The sequence below is a fragment of the Zosterops lateralis genome (genome assembly GCF_965231275.1).
Source record: "Zosterops lateralis genome assembly, chromosome: 4".
In the NCBI taxonomy this organism is placed as follows: domain Eukaryota; kingdom Metazoa; phylum Chordata; class Aves; order Passeriformes; family Zosteropidae; genus Zosterops; species Zosterops lateralis.
In genome coordinates, this window is record NC_139765.1 from 51,419,619 (window position 1) to 51,439,502 (window position 19,884).

The 19,884-nt window shown below is 37.0% G+C and overlaps 1 protein-coding gene across 2 annotated transcripts in view; it reads left to right on the top strand.

The window, feature by feature from the left end:
- The window catches only part of CPED1 (cadherin like and PC-esterase domain containing 1), a 146,444-nt gene that overhangs the window by 115,903 nt on the left and 10,657 nt on the right, over positions 1–19,884 (top strand). For both annotated transcript variants that reach the window (XM_083859454.1, XM_083859455.1), the window contains exons 17-18: positions 4,369–4,486; positions 10,972–11,108. In XM_083859454.1, coding sequence (XP_083715580.1) covers positions 4,369–4,486; positions 10,972–11,108 — 255 coding nt within the window. The remainder of the gene's footprint in view (positions 1–4,368; positions 4,487–10,971; positions 11,109–19,884) is intronic.

Consider the following 19,884-nt stretch of genomic DNA (forward strand, 5'->3'; position numbering starts at 1 on the left):
TACTTTATCCACATATCAAACTGTTCTCTGATGCCCAGCTTTTCGTATCGTTCCCGATCTCCTACTGATGTCTGTGCACTGCATTTTTCCACCCAGGAGTGTCCAGACTCCTTCTCTAAAGTGGTTTTTATGGCCCCTACCAGATCTATGTGGAACTTAATATCTAATAGTTTTCAATGTGTTATTTATGACAGTCTTTTGGATCATTGGGGAACTATTTTCCCATATTTGCAGATAGAACTTATTAGGTTCCTTAAAAAATACTGTGATATAAAAATACAGTTTCTTAGCTTTAAGACATAGCTGCAACACAAGGACACATTACTCCATCAGTTCATACCATTAATCCTATTTTCTCTGTTTAATGGCTCTGTGTGTCTTCTGATGTAGACAGAGTCTTTGTCTGTATCTTAGACAGTGCTTGGTAGCTAATAATAGTAGTTGTTTCCCATCCAACAGCAGTAGCAAACTGAAATTTCTTGGGAGAATGCCTCTCCTTATGGCAATTCTCTAGACTTATTTTGCACACACAAAAGTTTCAGTTCAATCTAGTCAATATGGCTGTTGAATTGAACTGGCCTGAACCTCTGGATCTTTGGAGGTTCATCTGTCACTGAATAATGCAGCTGGACAGAGGGAGACAGTTGAATAGAGATCAATATGCCAATTGTTCCTTCATTTATTCCTGCCATATTAAGAAAGTTGATAGAATGGAGCTAATCTATCTTATCACAATTTATTCCCTAGCAATAAGATACAGTTTCACTATTTCATGAGCTCACTCTTTGACTAATTTTATAGAAGTCCTTCCACAGCATCATTTTTAATCACTTTTCATGCAGCTTTAGTTATGTCTAAAATAGTAGAAAAAGAGGGACTAAAGAGACATGAAAGAATTTCATGAGAAACTCAGGTCATCTTAAATAGATCAAATAAAGTTCAGTCAGTTAGCCTACAAAGACCAACAGAAAAGTGTTCTAAATTAGCTCTTTCACATGAAGCTCTATTCTGTCATGTCTAAAGTGCAGTCAAAAGGAGTAAGGCAGCACCTCGAGAGGAGGCAGGGCTGCACGGGCAGGAGGAGGTGGCTAGGTGACCTGCCAGGCTGATGGGCAATGCAGGATCAGAGCTGACAGCACAGGGGTCTCACACCTTCTTTAGCAAGAACACTCAGTGGGCTTTATCTCATCCACTGGTTCTCAGCCATGCATGGCTTCTGGATGTTAAAAAGAGGCAGGATTTTGGCTACATATTTGTTGTATACAACATTAAAACCAGTTCCTGTGATCTTAGTTATATTTCTCTTGTGATTTAGTTTAAAACATTCTGATACATTGATCCTTTATTAGACTGGTAGGGGTAGTCTTCAGTGATTTGGGCTGGGTACAATTTCAGAAATGAGTACTGAAGGAGGAATTGCCATTTTTTCAGCATTGAGGCCACCACTCCCATTTATTGTTCGAGGTTTTCATATAAATGCAAGAAGGACTTTTACTGAGCAGCTGACTGTAGAGCCTGTATACAGGCATCCTGGGTGGGAGTTTCCAAAGCATTCAATTCATTAACATAAGTCTACTCCCACAACATATTATGGCTTTAGCCACAGCTGTTAACTAACAGAGTTGGATTATTCCATAAAAATACTGAAAATCTTTCCTTTCTATTTAAAAATGCCTTCTTGAGTTGATAGGTAGCACCAGATGTAGATGCTAAAATTAACTTTAATTTTGTTATGGTGCTCTGTCACTGCTGGAACATCAGCTGTTAAAATGAACACAGGTGGACATCTTTTCCCCTATTGGTATGACTTCTCCCAGGAAAGTCAAGGGCTTCTTACCTTCTTTCTTTTTTCTGCAGTTTCAGAGTAATCATTTTTCATTAAAGTGGAGGTGGTGAAAAAGGTACAACAGCAATTAAAAATCCATTAATAGTTAAGTTAGAGTCCTTAATCTAAAGCATCACTGCATCTACAATGGTCTTTACTGCATGACATTCATCCCATGACATCAGCTGCATGAGTTGAGTCAGCTTTATAATGTTTTATTCATCTCTCTCTGTCTCCACCTGTGAAATTGTAAAACTGGTTATGATTTGTTTCTCACTCTTTACATATGCCTGAGTAAAACTATGTATGTATATATATATATATGCATAAGTTGCAAATGCAATATGCAAATTGAGAGGAAATAAAGTGTGGTTATTGAAAAGTGAACTAAACAAACAAAATTCTTTTTAAATTAGGCACCCAGCCTATAAATAAATGAAATACCATGAACTAATAGCCGAAAATATTTTGAAGGTAAAAATTGAGAAAACTCAGTTAAGTGACAGGCTTGAAAGTCTGTTTCATCTCTTAAAGACTGAAACTTTATGAAGAATCAGGTTCAGTATAGTGTGACCTGAAAGCAACAAGGAAATTATCATTTCACATAGTAAGTGAAATCAAGAAATGTTTACTCTCTAAGTATCAACTGATGTTGATTAAAAGCTACGTAGATGTACAGAAGAAAGTTTTATTCCTCTTTTATTTGCTGGTGTCCAGAAAATCTTCCATAAAGATAAAAGAAAGTTTGCTAGCAAAAAGTCACACTGATCTTATGGTCAATCCTAAATGTGCACTAAAGCACATAATGCATGGGAATTTTTTCATTTGATTCTAATCCAGAAATTACAAGGGCCTTTTTATGTCTCCCTTCTAAAAATGAAGGTTTGTAGGAAGAAAGAACACAGAGCAACAACTATCACTTAAGTTTACATGTCTGGCTCTAATCTTTGCCATGAGTGATCTTTCATAAACATACTTAAGATCACAAGATGTTTCATCTTTGGGCAAGACAAAAAGGATGTCATGTCACCACAGCACTTGAAGAAAACAATTTAAAAATCTACATGCATTTAGAAAAACCCTCAATGTGCCATTTATTTATGGAGCTGCAGTAAATCTGTAGCTGCCACAGATTCATTTTGCATATGATATTAAATATGTCAATGATGGTAAAGGATTGTTCTCCTACAAAGGTAGAAATGAAACAAGTCTTGTTCAGGGATTTACAATCTCTCATGACATGACAGTTTAGATGTGAATTACAAATAAAATGCAAGCAGTGTCCTTTCTTGAGAACACAACAGAGTCAAAGGGAATCAGTTACATAGTTCCCTGCATGTTGGTTGTAATTAGCAAAAAACCAGCCAGACAATTTTTTTTCATGTTATTGCCCAAGAAATGTGATTAAAATGAAATTTTGTTTGCTTAAATGCATACCCTGGGCAGAATGAACAAGAAAATCCCCATGAAGTTATTTTATGGGACTGTGTTGAGTGCAATGGCAGCACGTTCAGGAATGTGGGGCTTTCTTGTGAAGTCCTGTGAAATTGTTTTACTGCAAGTTAGGACCTTTCTGATGTTAATGTTAGTTGAAGTTATACTGTCAAATAGCTGTTCAGATGACCCAGAGGCTCCAAAACACAGTTTAATACTAGAAGATACTGTGCCATTCATTTTGTCATAACAGCTTTCCCTAGTGAGAGAGATTAAGCAGAGAACAGGACAACCCACATGTAACCACTATTTTCTTGCTTATTTATGCACAGATATTACTGTAAACTTTTGAAATCACTGGGAAGATTTTTTTAAAAATTTCTTTTTCACCACTGTGGACTTTAATGAGATCAGAATAATTGTAAGACAACTATTTCACTTTGCCTTTTGATTGCATAGTCAAGAACCACCAGTATTTACAAAATTCCAAGATGGGTTCATATTGCTATCCATATCCATGGCACATATTCTACTAAGTGTCAGCACCTTGACTCTATTAGGTATTAATTATCTTTTGCTCATTGGTGCAATTTAGGCACAGCATTCTAGATGTAGCATAATTTCATGGCAACAGTGAATGGTATTATGTAACAGTTGTGAAATTAATTTTAGTATCATTTTAGAAAATAGATTTTTTTTTTCCCTTCAAGCACCTGTATCTCCTGAAGCTAATTTGGGGTGTTTCATCACAGAAATGGATCCCATATCACTACAAATAGGCATACAAAATTCCTAAGGACAAATAGGTAGAGATTATAAAATGTGTTACACATGATGTTGCATGAAAGGTATGCTTGCCTTAATAAATTTTCTTACATCTTTAGCAAATGTAGTATCTTGTATGTTTACTGTGGATTGGGATCATTTATTGCAAAACCTTTGTCTGAATGGAAAAAGGATTCTAAATTTCATATTAAACTATATATTGAAGAGCTAAGGATGAACTAATTGCAGAACCACCTCAAATAACTTTTTACTCTTGAAGAGGATTTTAAGGCGATTTGGATTGGCATGGTGCTGTCATTTTCACAGATTCTATTTTAATTCAGGACTGTGGTTCCAAAATTCGCCCAGAGGAGTCCTGTGGCTTGCAGCCTCTCTCTCATGAATACCTTTCAGCAATTTCACAGACAGTGTTTAAGACCTGTGAAGCTGGAGACACAAAAGGTTTGTACTTTATCCCCCTTTTTTTAAAATGAAAATTAAATTATGCACCTCATCAAAGAAAACCTAGAAATAATATTAACTCTTTGCTACAGACATGCACTAACCTACATACACTAAATTGAACTAATCAATTGTAGCTATTACTGATTTTTAAAATGAGGTTAATTTGTTTATGTGAGAATTTTCTGTTTAATAATTTTCTAATCAGTGATCCACCACCACTCCATGTGTTATCGCTATGTAGTCTTTAAAATGCATTGGAATATTCCATCAAAACCACTTAAAATAAGAATGCTTTATCCTAAATAGAAGGAATTTTCTACTCAAAATAAAAATTAACTTTAGAAAAAGAGCACAACACTTAAATCCATTTGAATTTTGTATTTCCACTGCTCTATTAGAAATACAAAGCTAATTTTTAATTTTACATATATTTATACCTTAAAACAAAATGGACAAATCGAACATCATACGATAACCAATACAACCAAGACATGCCTTTGGGTTAGTGAGAATTCAGACTGCAATAGATTTTGTCAAGCAGGTGCTCATGTGAAAGTCACAGTTGCATGGGGATTTATTCAAGTGTACTTTAACTACCCAGGTATGGGGTCCTGTTCATATTTAAGTTGCTGTTCATATTTAAGTTGCTGTATTAGACAGTGAGTAATTTTGTTCCATTCTTTATTAGAGAAGTGAAAAATAAAACAACAGTCTTCTATGGTCTACTGACACAACTGTTTTCTTTATCTTGCCATAAATAGGAGCAGCCCTTCACAGCAGTAAATTTGCACAAACTCATTGAATAATGAATAAAAAGTCACAGGAATGTGGGAACTGCCTGACTGCATTGCTTCATGCGAAACAGAGACAAATAGTAAACTTGCCTTATGTAAAGGGAATGCACAAAAGAGACATTGTTGTTCCTAGCAGCGTGTTTTAACCACACAAGTTGTGTATCATCCTATGCAACAATATCAGGACATAAAGTTCAAAACTAGAAAGCCCAAACCAAATCCACTGAATCCTTCCTTGGGCAGACAATCTCCTTCTCCTGATACATAACATTCTCCTTTTGAATACTGAATCTAGCTCAGTGAGGCTGAATGTAGTATCTTTTACCACCTTGTTGTGAATTATATATGCAATTAATGTTCAAACAAACTTCAGGAGACGTATACTCAAAGGGCAAATATATTAAACAGGGAGGAATAATTTGTGCTTATAAACTGAATACTCCTAACAGGTATCTAATGAGCCTAGAACAGGGGTTTGAAGTATCTGGCAACAAGTGGCTATATAATTTTAATGTGTGTCTCAGCTTCCAACTGGAACTGGAAAGTATGGCTTTGTGTGGAAAATCATTCTAAATTTGTAGCAGCCAAATTATATACCAATCCTGGCAACAAAGAATGGCGAATGGCAAATTCCCTGCTAAAGTAGTAATATTTCTTAAATAAGTGAAATTTTCAGAGAAGCCAAGAAATGTGATTTCCCCTCAGAAGACAACTCAAAAATTCTGCAGAAGTAGGTGTCATATACTGTCCTCATGCTATGTACAGAGGCTGAGGTGGAGCAGCAGAGATAAAGATATAACCTTACTTCTTCTGACATTAATAGTAAAATTTAAAAGGCTGCTTTATAGTTCAGTACAAGCGGGATTTCATGACGCATTTCTAATCCTTTGATGTAGAGCAGAGACAGTAATTCAGGATCCAACCAAAGACAGAAGTGACTTCCTCCTCTCCTAGTCACCATGGCACTATTCTTTAGAGAAAGCTCAACACCTTGCCAAATATACATTTAATTAACACAAGTTGTCTCTCTCTCTCTCTCTGCCCCTCTTATAACCAATAAATGCAAATTGGAATATACAAAAGAGGAAGTTTCTTTCCTTCATGTTTACATCATGGAATGAAATTGCAATTTTTCGACCCCCAATTTTTTTTTTCTTTCAGAAGTTCTCCTTTGATTCACATCTGGTTTGAACCAAGCTGTCATATCAAAATTAGCTCTTTGTTCAATATTGTTGCGTTATCAATAATACAGGAGTCAGCAAACATTAACCGTGTGTTTGGCTTCTCAGAGGGAAAGAGGGAGAGAGAGAAATGAAAGAGACCATGAGAACCCAACTTGTGCTAAATTCCTGCAGGTAACCATGTTACTGCAGTCTGTAGAAATGTGGTTTCTAGCAATAGCAAAATCTGGTGTGTAAAATATCACAGTTCACTTCTAATTTTCTGTCCCTATGATGAATATGTTTTAATTATATCTCACTTCCCATTCTTCTTACAACTGTATCCAGTTTAAAATAATTCTGTGTGATCTCTCTCTGCATTCAACAGCCACCTGGATTTTATGTCTCCAGCAGAGACATAAATTTGTGTCCAACAAAATGAATGTGTCCTTTGGTTACAAAGAGTAAATCTCTGTTTGGACATAAGTCCATAGGCCTAAGGCTATATATTCTGTACCAAATTATGTCCTTTTAAAAATAGTTTTTACTTTTGTTTTTTAATAAATGCAGCTAGAACAAAAAGAAAAATATTTCAATAGCCTATTCACAGAGAAAAAGCTTTTAAAAGATTTTAGAGTACCAAATAAACACCAAATACAAAAGTAAACTAGTAATAAATCAACAAATTAGCATCAGAGTAGGTTAAATATTTAGATTTTGAATTATCAAGCTAGAATACTATTTTCTCTTTGTATGGATGATTGGCACCATAGAAAAACCTTGATTTTTAATTTGAAAGCAAAATGTTTAATTGTGGCTATGACAAAGTAAAATGATAAATAAAAATAGAAGAGACTAAAGAAAAAGCAAAACTATCAAATTAAGTGTACAGCTGTTATTGGTTAAAACTTTCAATTTTAGGCTAATATTTTTTAAATGGAAAGTAAACAATTCTAGCTAATTATTTTGAAAGTATATTTCTTTTCATGTCATTTTATGAGAACAGTTTTAGGGAGTACTGGCAGTGTTTAATCTTGTATCTTAAGCAGAAGATTTATGTATGCAACTGATAACTACTCTAATGAGCCAAAAAAACAGCTTTCCCTTTTCCTGTGGAAACCTCCTACTTACAGGTTTTCATGAAAGTTTGATTATGCCAATTTTTAATTTGTGAAGAAACTAACAGTGTGTCTCTCTTGCTCTCATTCACTAAATTGTTGGTAAACTTGCCCTTGCCTGGTAGAGCCAGTGTTAATGCTTTTGCCTGAAGCACAAAATGCTGCTTGATTGAAATGGTGCTGAAAGCTGCATCATGTGCTGCTAACTTATATAACTGAGGAAAGAGCAACTTAAAATTGCTATAGAATATAAGCCTAATTTCCAAACTAATACTGTTTGAATTTTTTCACTGTTGGCTTCTTTTTTATGAGATTCATTTTATCTTTTAACGCAATCCTGCTTTTGAAGCTTAAGAATACATTGACCAACTGTTGGGAAATTGCAACAGGAAAAGCTCATAATAGTTGGATTTAAAATGCATAAAATACATGCATCATTTTAAAAATCTGTGTAAATATAAACCCAGGATTTATTCTGTTAACATTAAATACTAGTGCTTCCTAAAAATATGAATTTGTCTCCATATATCTGTGTTCTCAAATCTTTTTACATTTGCCACTAACCTTTAGCATATGCCAAAAATCAATCTATGTTTTTCATTAATATACCTAGAGAGCTATTGAACGTAAACCAAACTATTTAAAAGAAGCTTTTCAAAAGTTACTTATCACTTTCAGTTGCCAAAGTTTAAACTTTTATTTTGGCTCCTCAACATTCATTTTATATAGTTCTACTTTTCTAGTTTATTACCTTAAACCAAATCAGCTTGTAAAAGTATGGGACATTTAAAAGAAAATTACTTAAAATGAGGGATATCATATGTTTTAGACATTGCCAGAGCTTTTATATATTTGGGTTGAAAGAAAAATTACAACATCATGAAAAAAAACTGTGAGTTTTCATATAATTTTAAAATATAGGTCACTGCCTGAAACATCTCTCAGATCATTTATTAAGACCTCTACAGCAGTGGCAGAATGTGAGTCCAGACTTCAAACCAACCAACCATTCTGTCCCTGCTCTATTAACCAAAAAGTACAAAGCATTTAAAGGTGTTTGCATGGCACCTGTTGCTGGGTTATTGAAGCACTTTTCACTCTCCTCATGAGACTGCTGTGAAGCTGGGAATGACCATTTAGTCATGGATTGCAAAGTGGGAGCCAACAGCAAGATCCACAAGTGGCAGTAGAAATCTTGGAGGGTCAAAGCATTCCTGGCCCCAGTGCTGGCCAGTAGACCACAGCCTGGAACAAGGGACCTCAGAGTCAAGGGAAGGTCAGCATGAGTAAGGGACTCACAACAGCCAGCAATGGGAGGCTACAGTAAGAGAAATTGTCTAAATTCAGCCTCTGGTGTCACAGCTGAGGAGGGTGTTCATTTGGAAGAGAGCTCACTGCTCCAGAACCTGATTATCCACTTTGTAACTTCAGATTTGATTTAACCCTTTGATAAATATTCTACATAGGATCTCTCTTAGGGACCAAAGTTCAGATCTCTCTTTTCACACAAAAAATACCAGGTTACAAGCATGCTATTTTCTTCTCCTAATGAATTTGGAACTTAAAAGTAGTCCTTAACTGAGTGGAGAATATTTCCCCTAACGGCTGCATGATAAGGATGCAGAAAATGCAAGTTTGAAACTCCTCTGAGCAAGAAGCATGGGATACCTCCATCTTCCTGCTTTCACCCTCCCACCATGGTCCTGAGTGTCCCTCCTTCCTCCGTCCATGCTGTGAACTGGGCTGCTTGCCCAGCACAGCCTCCACAAGGCACCCACGCCCATGGGAACAGGGAAAGCTGGGTTATGCTCACTGGTTATGACCACAGTGTGATCAAACCCAGTGTCCAGGGTTCTGCTTAGGTTCAGTCTGCTATAATTTTCTCCAAATCATCTACAAGTGCATGAGAGGGTGGTGTGAGTGTGTTTTGCACAGGGCAGAGATAGGGGCAGCTGTTCAGGGTACACAGAAATAGGTATTGCATGATTGTGGCACTGTGGGATGTATTTGTCCCTTAGACGTACCCGTGTGGGCTCCCATACAAAAAAAATCTGGATGATTTTATTTAGAAGAACTTCTTTATCTGCTAAGATGACTCACTGTGCTGCTTACCAAAACATAGTTACTTGGACTTTTGCCTAAGTGCAAGCACAGGCTGCCTCCCTGGAAATTCCCTTGTTCGTGAGGTAGCAGCTGGATCTCCCAAGGCCGCTGGGATCCTTCAGGGTTTCTTTGCTCAGCGTTCCCCTCAGTCCCTGGCCAGGTGAAATGTCAAAAGGCAGCCTTGGGTTTTTTTGCTGTGGCTTCCTGTGCAGCAGCAATTCATCAGACACAGCTGGCTGCTGAGCTGCTGCCTGGTAGTGGTGATGGGGACAGACTCCAAAGGCCAGATCTGATCTCCAAACCTTTGAGGCTGTTTTCTAGGCTCTAGTGAGAAACTTATCTGTGGTAGAAAGGCCCAATAGCATTGACACAAGAACCTTAGGTCTCTGCACCTTTCTTTTTTGTAATGCCTTTAATAAGAACAAAAGTAGGTTTTGCTGGCAGTTACAGGGGCACTGGGAGATACTGTCAGCACTGTGTACTTGTAAGAGCTAGAAAAAGTGTTTCTTTTGTTCATTTGAATACAAAGGCAACTCACAAGTTTTCTGTCTTCCTTCAGAAATTAAATCCCTCAAGCTTCTCGAAGAAGGTTTTAGAAAACCAAAATAACAAAACCATTTAACCTTAGATAAGAGATTACTAAAACTCACTGATTTTTGGTAATACCACTTTGTGCTCCTAATCTTCAAAATCATTTTTGTAAATAAGATCAGGTTCAGATTCATTTCACCTTACTGTCATTTTCTGAAATGTATTTGTGTGGTCTGGGACAGTCTTTTGAATTTTCACATACTAAAAGAAAATCAGTGTTTTGGAAGGAAAGTCTTTATCTTGCTTCATTTTTATATCATTTGCTCTCAACCATACACCCAAACTTTAGCTGTTTCATTGTAGATGAGAATTAATCTTCAGACATGTCTGAATGTGAATATTTTCTTTATGCATTCAACCTCCTCACCCATTTTCTTTCTCATATCCTTTCTGTTGAGAAAGGACAAGCTGCTACAAGAAAGGCAACATGGACTAAGAAATGAACCCACAAACGGCTGTCAAATTTGGGCATTCACAGCTCTTTCAGGGAAAGGAAAAAAACTCCCACCCTAGCTAAATGAAAAGGCCATACATAATACAGTGAAAGGGAATAGTCTCGTCAAAGATTTGGAAGGCATTTCATTTAGGGGAAACTCCCGTACTAGTTTTTTTTTACTCATACATGAGTAAAATACTCAAAAATATCTTGCTTCCTGTGTAATATAACTACTCAGAAGAACACATAGGAGGTGCTGACATTCATTGTTGTTTTCCAGGTCAATGGATTGTCCCTTGCCTCAGCTGCTCTGACAACAGGACCTGTGACTGGAGAGAAATAACATGGCAGCCCCACGGCTGCCAATACTCCGTGCTGGCCAAGCCCGAGCTCCAGCGCTGCGTAGAGGGCAGAAGGGTATGTACCAGGCTTTACATTTCAATTCATTCTTATTTACCTGGGCATTTAGTGTCCTGAAGCTTTCAAAATATTTTTAAGATTGATATGTGACCAAAAAAATCCTTTTTTAACTAGAGAAGTATTTGGGTGAAAAGTTCACAGGGATGAAAACCAACTTTTGTCCATAATTTAGCCTCATATGCAGACAGAGTTGTCTGCTGCTGTTTCACAGAGGATCTTAGGTCACACCACTGGAGTTTCCAGACCTGTGATGTATGTGATTACCAGTGAGACCTGCAGTGAGTACTCAAGGGCAGCAAATGGAGGATGTATTTGCATTGTTGTCACAGTTTTGTCTCACATGCAAGTCGGTTTTCTTCTGCTGCATACCTAATGCATGGCATTGCTTGTGCACACTAATCTTACCAAGTCTTCTTGCACATTCTTTTCTTTTAGTGAAGCTTCTAAAGTGATTGCTTGGAAATACAAGGTCTCCTTAATAAGCATGCTATGACTGTTATACTGTTGAGAGAGAGCTCTGATCTGAGGCTCAGGTACCTTACTGAGGATACAAGTATCCAGAAAGTAAGTAATTAATTGTTATAAAGCTCTTTAAAGTGTATTGCCTAGGTAAGAAAATAGTTAATAAAAGTAGTATTTTGATAAAATACAAGAGCATTTCCGTATAGACAAATACAAATATAAGTCTTTCAATTAACATTTTCTCCTTAATTTCTGATAAATTTCTTGCTCTGCACAAAGTACTTTTATTGCCATTTTGCTTTATTTCTGCCTGTGGTTTTCTCTGTTATTATAGAGCTGCAGGTTACTCCTAGAATATTTTTCTAAAAAAATATTGCTTTTTATGACAGAGGAGAAGCTAGATTTGCTCCTCATGTACAAAACAAGCCCTTCTGGATTGACCACAGAAAAAAAATATTCAAGAATTTGATTGCTATGCTTTGGTCTTTAATTTCCATGGACATCATGCTGCTTTGACAAGAAATCATCCTTTGGTCAGGCAATTGAAGGACAGCAGAGGAGCCATATGCCACTATGGAAGTGGATTGCCAGGGTATTGCTGAGAGGATTTGCTGACATCTCCACATCCCAAATCTGACCACTCATATTCATGAGTGGATTCAAAAACAGGACAGCATATGTAAAGGCTCTATTAAAACCGAGTAAATGAAATGAGTGTCTGTGAAGCTTAATTTCTTAATTCAAATTCCATAATGTTCTAACTCTCTGAGGTCACTGATCTATTCTAGTGTCACATGACAGCCAGATCCTACTTGAGCTACATTAACACCCTGAGAAAATCTCTGTATCTAATAGCACTTGTTTCCCATTCTGCATCTTTTACAGAAGTCTCCTGGCACTGTCTGATAACCTTTGCTGCTCTATAGAAATCTGCTGAATTACCTCTGCTACCTTTGCACAGATGTATATTGAATTGGTTTATTCTTTTAAAGTCATCACTCTAAAGCATGTTCTCCTTTTGGTATATTTCTCCTATCTCTTTCTCTCAGATGTTACTTTTGTCGTAACTTTGTAGTGATTTTAGTTTTGTCTGAAATTTTGCAATAGCACTTTTGCTTCTTTTACCAAATAAATAAATAGAGCCTGGATCAACTCCTTTGTGTCAATACAATTTAAGAACCAAGAAAGGCTTTCTTCCTACCAAAGTAAGATGAATAAAAATAGTTCCTTTCTTGGCTGACAAGATCCTCATTCTTCCTTTGATAAGTCAGACTTTGGAATTACTTTACACTGCCCAAGTGATGTAGTGGAAAAAGATTTTTTTTCATTTGCTCACTGAAAAAGACCTTTGCCTGTCTTATATAGGTTTAAGCAACCTGGACCTTTTATAAAGGAGCTATTGAGTAGTAGAAAGATAAAATCCTTGTGAACAAATACATGTTTATTTTAAAAGATATTTTCATAACCATCTATAAATATTTATATATTCTCAGTTGTGATTTTAGTTTTGATTTATTATATACCTTGTCTCTAAGTAGTACAGAGATCACTGACGTCTCAAACTGAAGATATCCTAGTTTCCATAATAAAATAAGAAGGTTTCAATGCTGCAAACAAAAGCAGATGTCAAAATAAAGCATCAGTATCAAATGAAAGGACAAAAGTCATCAACCCAAGTGAAGACACTGAGGTGACCTGGAATGCTGTTTGATGTACATTGTTGTTTGCTGAGAACAACAGAGCTCATTCATGTGTCTACTTAATGGGCTCAACTAACCCATGTGCCTCTTTATTCAGGGATTTTGAATATTCAGCTTGTGTAACTTTGGTCTCTGGAGTTAAAAATCCCTTACACAGGACATCTTTGCTGTTGGCATAGACAGAGGAATTGAGTGCTCCCACAGCAAATTTGCTGACAACACCAAGCTGCGTGGTGCAGTTGGCTTGCTGAAGAGAAGGGATGCCATCCAGAGGGACTTTGACAGGCTTCAGAGGGCCTCTGTGAATCTCATGAAGTTCCGCAAGGGCAAATGCAAGGTCCTGTACTTGTGTCAGGACAATCCCAATCACAGATACAGGCAGGGCAGAGAATGGACTGAAAGCAGCCAGGGCTTTCAGAGAAGGACTTGGGGGTGCTTGTGGACAAAGAACTCAACATGAGTCAGCAGTGTGTGCTCACAGCACAGAAAGTCATACCCTGGGCTGTACCATAACCAGTGTCAGTAGGCTGAAAGAAGTGATTTTTCCCCTCTGCTCTGCTGAGACCCTGCCTGGAGTACTGTGTCCAGCTCTGAGGTCCTTAGCAAAAGAAAAATGCTGACTGTTGAAATGAGTCCAGAGGAGGGCCCGTGAGTGGATCTCTGGGCTAGGGCACCTCTCCTATGAAGACAGGCTCTGAGAGCTGGGGCTGTTTAGTCTGGAGTAGAGAATACTCTGGGGAGACTTTAGAGCAGCCTTCTAGTACCTGAAGGGATTCTAGTAGAGAGATGGAAAGGGACTTTTTTACAAGGGCAAGTAGTGGTAGGATAAGGTGGAATAGCCTTTAGCTGAAAGAGGGTAGGTTTAGATATCAGGAAGAAATTCTTTACTCTAAGGATTGTGAGCCTCTGGCAGAGGTTTCCCACAGGAGCTGTGAACTTGCCATGCTTAGATCCAGGCTGGATGGGACCCTGAGCAACCTGGACTACTGGAAGGTTCCTTGCACATGTCAGGGGGTTGGAACTAGATGATTTTTAAGATCCCTTCCAACCCAAACCATTCCATGATTCTATGATCATGATAAGACATAAACAGCATAAATCTGTGATTACATCTTTTAATTTAAATAGGAGGTGTTAATCTCTATACCATTTTCAGATTTCAACTTTGTTTGCTGGAGGCTGTTTTCATGTGCTTCTCTACTAGTTTTATAAGGGAGAAAAAAAAGATGGAAAAAAGCCTACTTATATGTCTACTTTTAATGAATGCGAAGAGAAACATGCAATGATTAACCAGTGCTGTGCTGTGTTCCTGACTTGTGTTCACTTCAGCAAGTGATGAATTAATATGTAAAGTGAACGCTTTTTTTTTTTTTTTACTGAAATGCAGCATTTCAAAGATCAGCTGTGTCTTTAAGTGCAACCCTTCTATTTTTGTTGTGTGTCATAGAACAATGGCAAAAGGCAGCAGATATCTCTTGGTCAGTATAATTTCTTGTATTCATTTGTCAATGTTTCCGAAATATATTTATGGTGGCCCAAACAGAGCACTTCTTTCCTACCTGCATCATAATTAAGCTTTCAATAAATGCTTTCTAATTTGCTTTCTAACTCCAGGCTGCTTTTTTTTCTTATATTAAAATTGATTTGTTTTCCAAAGCTTATCTGAGCTTTATAATCTTTCTTTGTAAACCAAAATCCATTTCCCTGGCTATGAGTTCCAATTGATTTCACATCATCATTAACTGCTACTTTAGTTTGTGTGCACATCAAACTGTTTGAACTAAGGTCGTTCTGTGTGTTTTGGTTTAACCTGGCAGGCAGCTGAACACCACACAGCCATTCGCTCACTTGCCCATGGAGATGAGGGAGACAATCAAAAAATAGGTAAAACTTGGGGTTTCAGAAAAAGTCAGTTTAGTAGAATGGAAGAGGAAGGGAAAATAATAATAATAATAATAATAATAATAATAATAAAAAATACACAAAGTAATGCAGAATACAATTTCTCAACACCAACTGACTGATGCCCATCCCATCCTAGAGCAGCAGCTGCTGCCCTCCTTAAACAACCAGTTTTATTGTTCAGCATGATGCCAGTATGGATTGGAATATCCCTCTGGCCAGTTGGGGTCAGCTGTCCTGGCCATGTCCCCTCCCAGCTTTCTGTGCCACCATCCTCTCTGGCAGGGAAGAATGAGAAGCTGAAAAGTGTCTGACTTAGTGTAAATGCTGCTCAGCAACAACAAAACCATCAGTGAAACGAAACCAACATTATTCTTACCCTGCATCCAACCCACAGTACTGTACCAGCTACTAGGAAGAAAATTAATTCTATTCCACTCAAAACCAGGACACTTGTTTTAATAAAAACATAAGACCACCTGCAGTGAAACAATAACACTCAAGCTGGTGTAGACATGAGAAAATATATACATGCACAGAAACAGTTTTATGAGGCCTTATTTGCTTTATGATGTGTTAGCAAGAATAGTCAGTCATATGTTTGTATTTCATACATAGTAAACAGGAAAATTTTGAAGTGCTGAGATTAAGGTTGTTCTGGCTGAGTAGGTTTTCTTTCAGTCTACTTTTAGTATCAGAAGTCTTTTTCTCTTCCACTTTAGGGTAATGACATGCTGTCTCATTCTTAGGGAACTCCATATATATGCCCTACTTGAATAAAAATAATTCTTCATCATAGTAAAATATTATACATCATAATAAAATATTATATCTTTATTATATTGGGTCAACAAAATTCTCTGTAACTGTGAATAATGACTTTTTACTGTAAGACACATAGAAATGTATTAAGATAATGCTTTGATTTTTGTACAAGATTGATTTCGTACTTTTAAAAATGGATGAAGGAAAATGAGTTCTAGCAGGTTATTATTTATCCAATTAGCAGTATATAGAAAGTTGGCATCAATAGCAGGAGGGATGTATATTTTGCTTATCACTGAGAAATACTAACCAGAGTTTAGTCTTATAATAAAATACCATTAAGTCATGTGTAATTAAGAACAGGAAATATGAAAAAGCAATATTTGCTGAAGTACTTAAAATTCAGCTGTTAAAACAGGAATTTTAACTTATGATTTCTTAATAATATTTTAGAGTTAAGTAGTGTTTTGAACTTACAGGTGTTTAAATTTCCCAAGTGTGGTTAATTTTTAATGATAGGTCTGGTTAAGATGTGAATTCCACTATGCTTACACAATCTTTCAAAGCCTTTAAGCTATAATGGAATTTTTCACACAAAATATTTGCAACAGAAGACAGTGAAAACATCTGTCTGTGTGGAAATGTTGTTCTTTGTCTGGTAAAATTATAACCTTATGTTTGATCATTTAGTCATCCTGCAGACAACTGCCACATCAACTTGAAAGTACATGACTAAGTTTTGTTCCAGACTTGTAAAGAAAATGAGATATGGCTTACTCCACACACCTAAGCCATCATGGTCCTCATTATTATCATAGAGATAAATACAGAATCATCTCTGGAGGCTTTTGTTCAAAACATATTAAATATTGCATGGCATATGCAACTACAATGAGTTAATCTAACTGTATAAATGTGGTTTTAATTGCCATACATGCAATTAAACTGAGAAATTATTTTAATTCATCAGAACTCTTGTATTATTTGAAGGACACAGGTTTTCTTTCTCTGGCTAAACATCACTTATTTTAGCCTTTGAGTCCTCCAAGTATTTGCTAAAGATGAAGCTAACTTGGAAAAGGTGGACTTTGAAAGATGCTTTCTGACGGCCTGCATACCATACCACAAAATGTATTTGGCCAGCTCTGCACAAGGGCAGTTTGAAAAGAGGGTAGACTTACCTACAGATTTCCTCTTTGTCCACATTGATTTTTTTTCTTTTGGAGAGAAGAAAAAGAAGAATTCAGGTGTTGTTTTTTTTTTTCCCCCAGGATTTACACATTTCTCATCATGTTGAACCAATGGTTAGAAGCAGATCGTTGGATGCAGACAAAGTCTTAATGAATGGATGCACTGTGTGTGCAGATGTGCTGATGCTGTGCTAAGCATTCACCAGTCTGAGGTGCATCAAATTACAAGAAATGCACACCTATCTTTCTATCTGAGAACTTCTTTAGACTTATGAGAGAGCATTCCCTTCAAAATTCCATCACACAGTCTCCAGAGGATAACTGCATATATTGTCCCATGATGACTGCACATTTTAGAGCTCTCTCTCAGAGCTGGAGGGCAGGGACCATAGGTTTCACATGCTGCAGTCCTAGTTTTCATACCTTTCAACAAAACTGTGATTTCACTATGGAAGACAGAGACAGAGTTAAACAAATTCACCTGATGCTAGTGATACAGTCCTGATGTGGCTCATACCTACTTGAACATTCAAAGACTTCATGACTGTAAGGTAATCTGGTTACTATAATTGACTGACGGCTTTAAGGATGACCTCCACTTTTGATCTGTTTTTCTATATAACCACAAGACCCCTTTGGCTCATTTCTTTCTTTCTCACTTGCAGCAAGCCTTGACTATTCTCTTAGCAGATCTGTTTCTAAAAGTCTAGGTTAATTTCCCTAGTGGTACAACCAGTTCTTACCCAGTGTGATGTCGCTATCTTTCTCATTCCTGATTTGGAAATAGGCTGAGTGCAGTCTCATCAGTCTTGTGATGGTATTTGAAGTATGTCAGGGTCTTAACAGTTTTTTGTTTCATCTAGTTATACTAATTGCTCTAAAGGAATCTGTTCTGACTCCTGTCAACTATTTTGCATTCTCAGAACATCAGGACAACAACAATAGTAATACACTAACACCCACCTGATATTCTCATATGGTGCCCTGCATCATGGCATTTCCAGACTAGAGCTGCAACTTTAAAACATGATCGTAACTAACTTGTTTCTTCTGGTAGGTGTTTTCTAAATGACTGCATATCTCCAGACCTGGCCAGAAAGGTATGCCAGGGCAGACTTGAAAATTCATTCATGGGTCCCCTGTTTACGTGTATGTACCTGTGTAGGTATAAAAGAATTGCAAAGCCCTAAAATGATAAACCATGTAATAGTGTAGATTGAGATGCATGTATGTGTTTTGCTCTAACTTTTACATAAAGAAAAAACTGGGAATGAGATCTTAATCTTTGATGCTCTGCAGTATTTGAGACTTAGGAGATGCTCTGTGGTGTTTGAGACTTTTGGCATGACTCTTCACACCTAAACTGCTAGGGAATGCACAGTGTCGGCAAAAAAGACATCTGTGCATCATTTTCGTTGACATTGGCCTGGGTTCTTTTCTTCTTTTTTTTTTCATGGAAGTTCTCCTTCTATTTGAAATCAGTAGTAGATGAGATTAGATCAAATATAGTTAGGAGAAAACAATGATGAGAATTCTAGTCACACTAGAATGAGATAAAAATGTCCCATCTGACAATTTCATGTAATTAATAGCTGAATATGCTTCTTTGCAATTCCCATGTGCTATCAAAATGGTGTCATATGATACTAGAAGAATCTTGTATGTTCTACCAACTGCTGTATGTGTGTAACTTGGCAGGGCCTGTTTGTTATTCTGCTAATGATGAGTTGGGTTTTTACGGAAATGTTCTCACCCACATTACAAGCTCATGATATCCTTGCCTGTGAATATCTGAGAACTGCTTTTTAAATAGATATGCATCAAGACACTGCAGTTATGGGCTTATGAAATGGAGATTAAAGAGACATGGATATAGACAGGCTGCAGAATCAAGAGATTTTGCAACCTAAGACAACTGTTGCTTAAAACCTCAAGTTAACCTACTTTAGAATTAGGACAAATTCTATTGTCTTCCTACTTGTAAATAATTTTATGCATGTGTGTGTCTGTCAGGAAAAGAGAGAATATCCAACCAGTCCTTCCATGGATCCAAGGATCCTTGACTTCTGTGAGTCATGTTATGCCTGATTTAAAGAGGTTTCTTCTGACACAATATGAAAAGCTGGAAACCTCCCTGTGTGTGAGAGAAATGCTTGTGCAATACAAGCATCAACAGCAGCGATTTAAGAATTTCCTCTATGGAATGGCTTTGAGACATCCAGGACAGGAGTTAGAAGAGCCTCTATGAGTTCGGTGCTGGTTTTAATTTGTTTGCTACCATACACAACCTATCCAGGGCTTCTCTGCAGCCCACAATGGGCAAGGCATGGGAAGTTGAAGGCATTGTCATGCCGTTCTTGGCCCTAACATCAGATGAGAGTAGGCTCATCTGAAATTCCTTCTCTTCTGCAGGAAGTATCCTTGGTACATTGTTATGGTGTATTTTTAATCACAGTAGGTTAATTCCACAGTGGGAAGTGGAATCAGTTTTCAAAACTGTGACATTCCTGAAGGGAATAGATAAATAGATAGATAAATGTGTTAGATGAGTGTGGTCCAAAATGCCTCTACCACGTAAAATCTCTAAAAAAACCTTTCAAAATATAGCCTTAAATGTGTCATCTTGTGCAGTCTGAATTTTATTTGTATAATCAAATATTCAATGTGGAACTGGTAAAACATCAAATTCCGAATCAAAAATGAGACAACAAAATCCCAACTTACAGGATGCCAACTACCCTGAGTGCCAGAGGA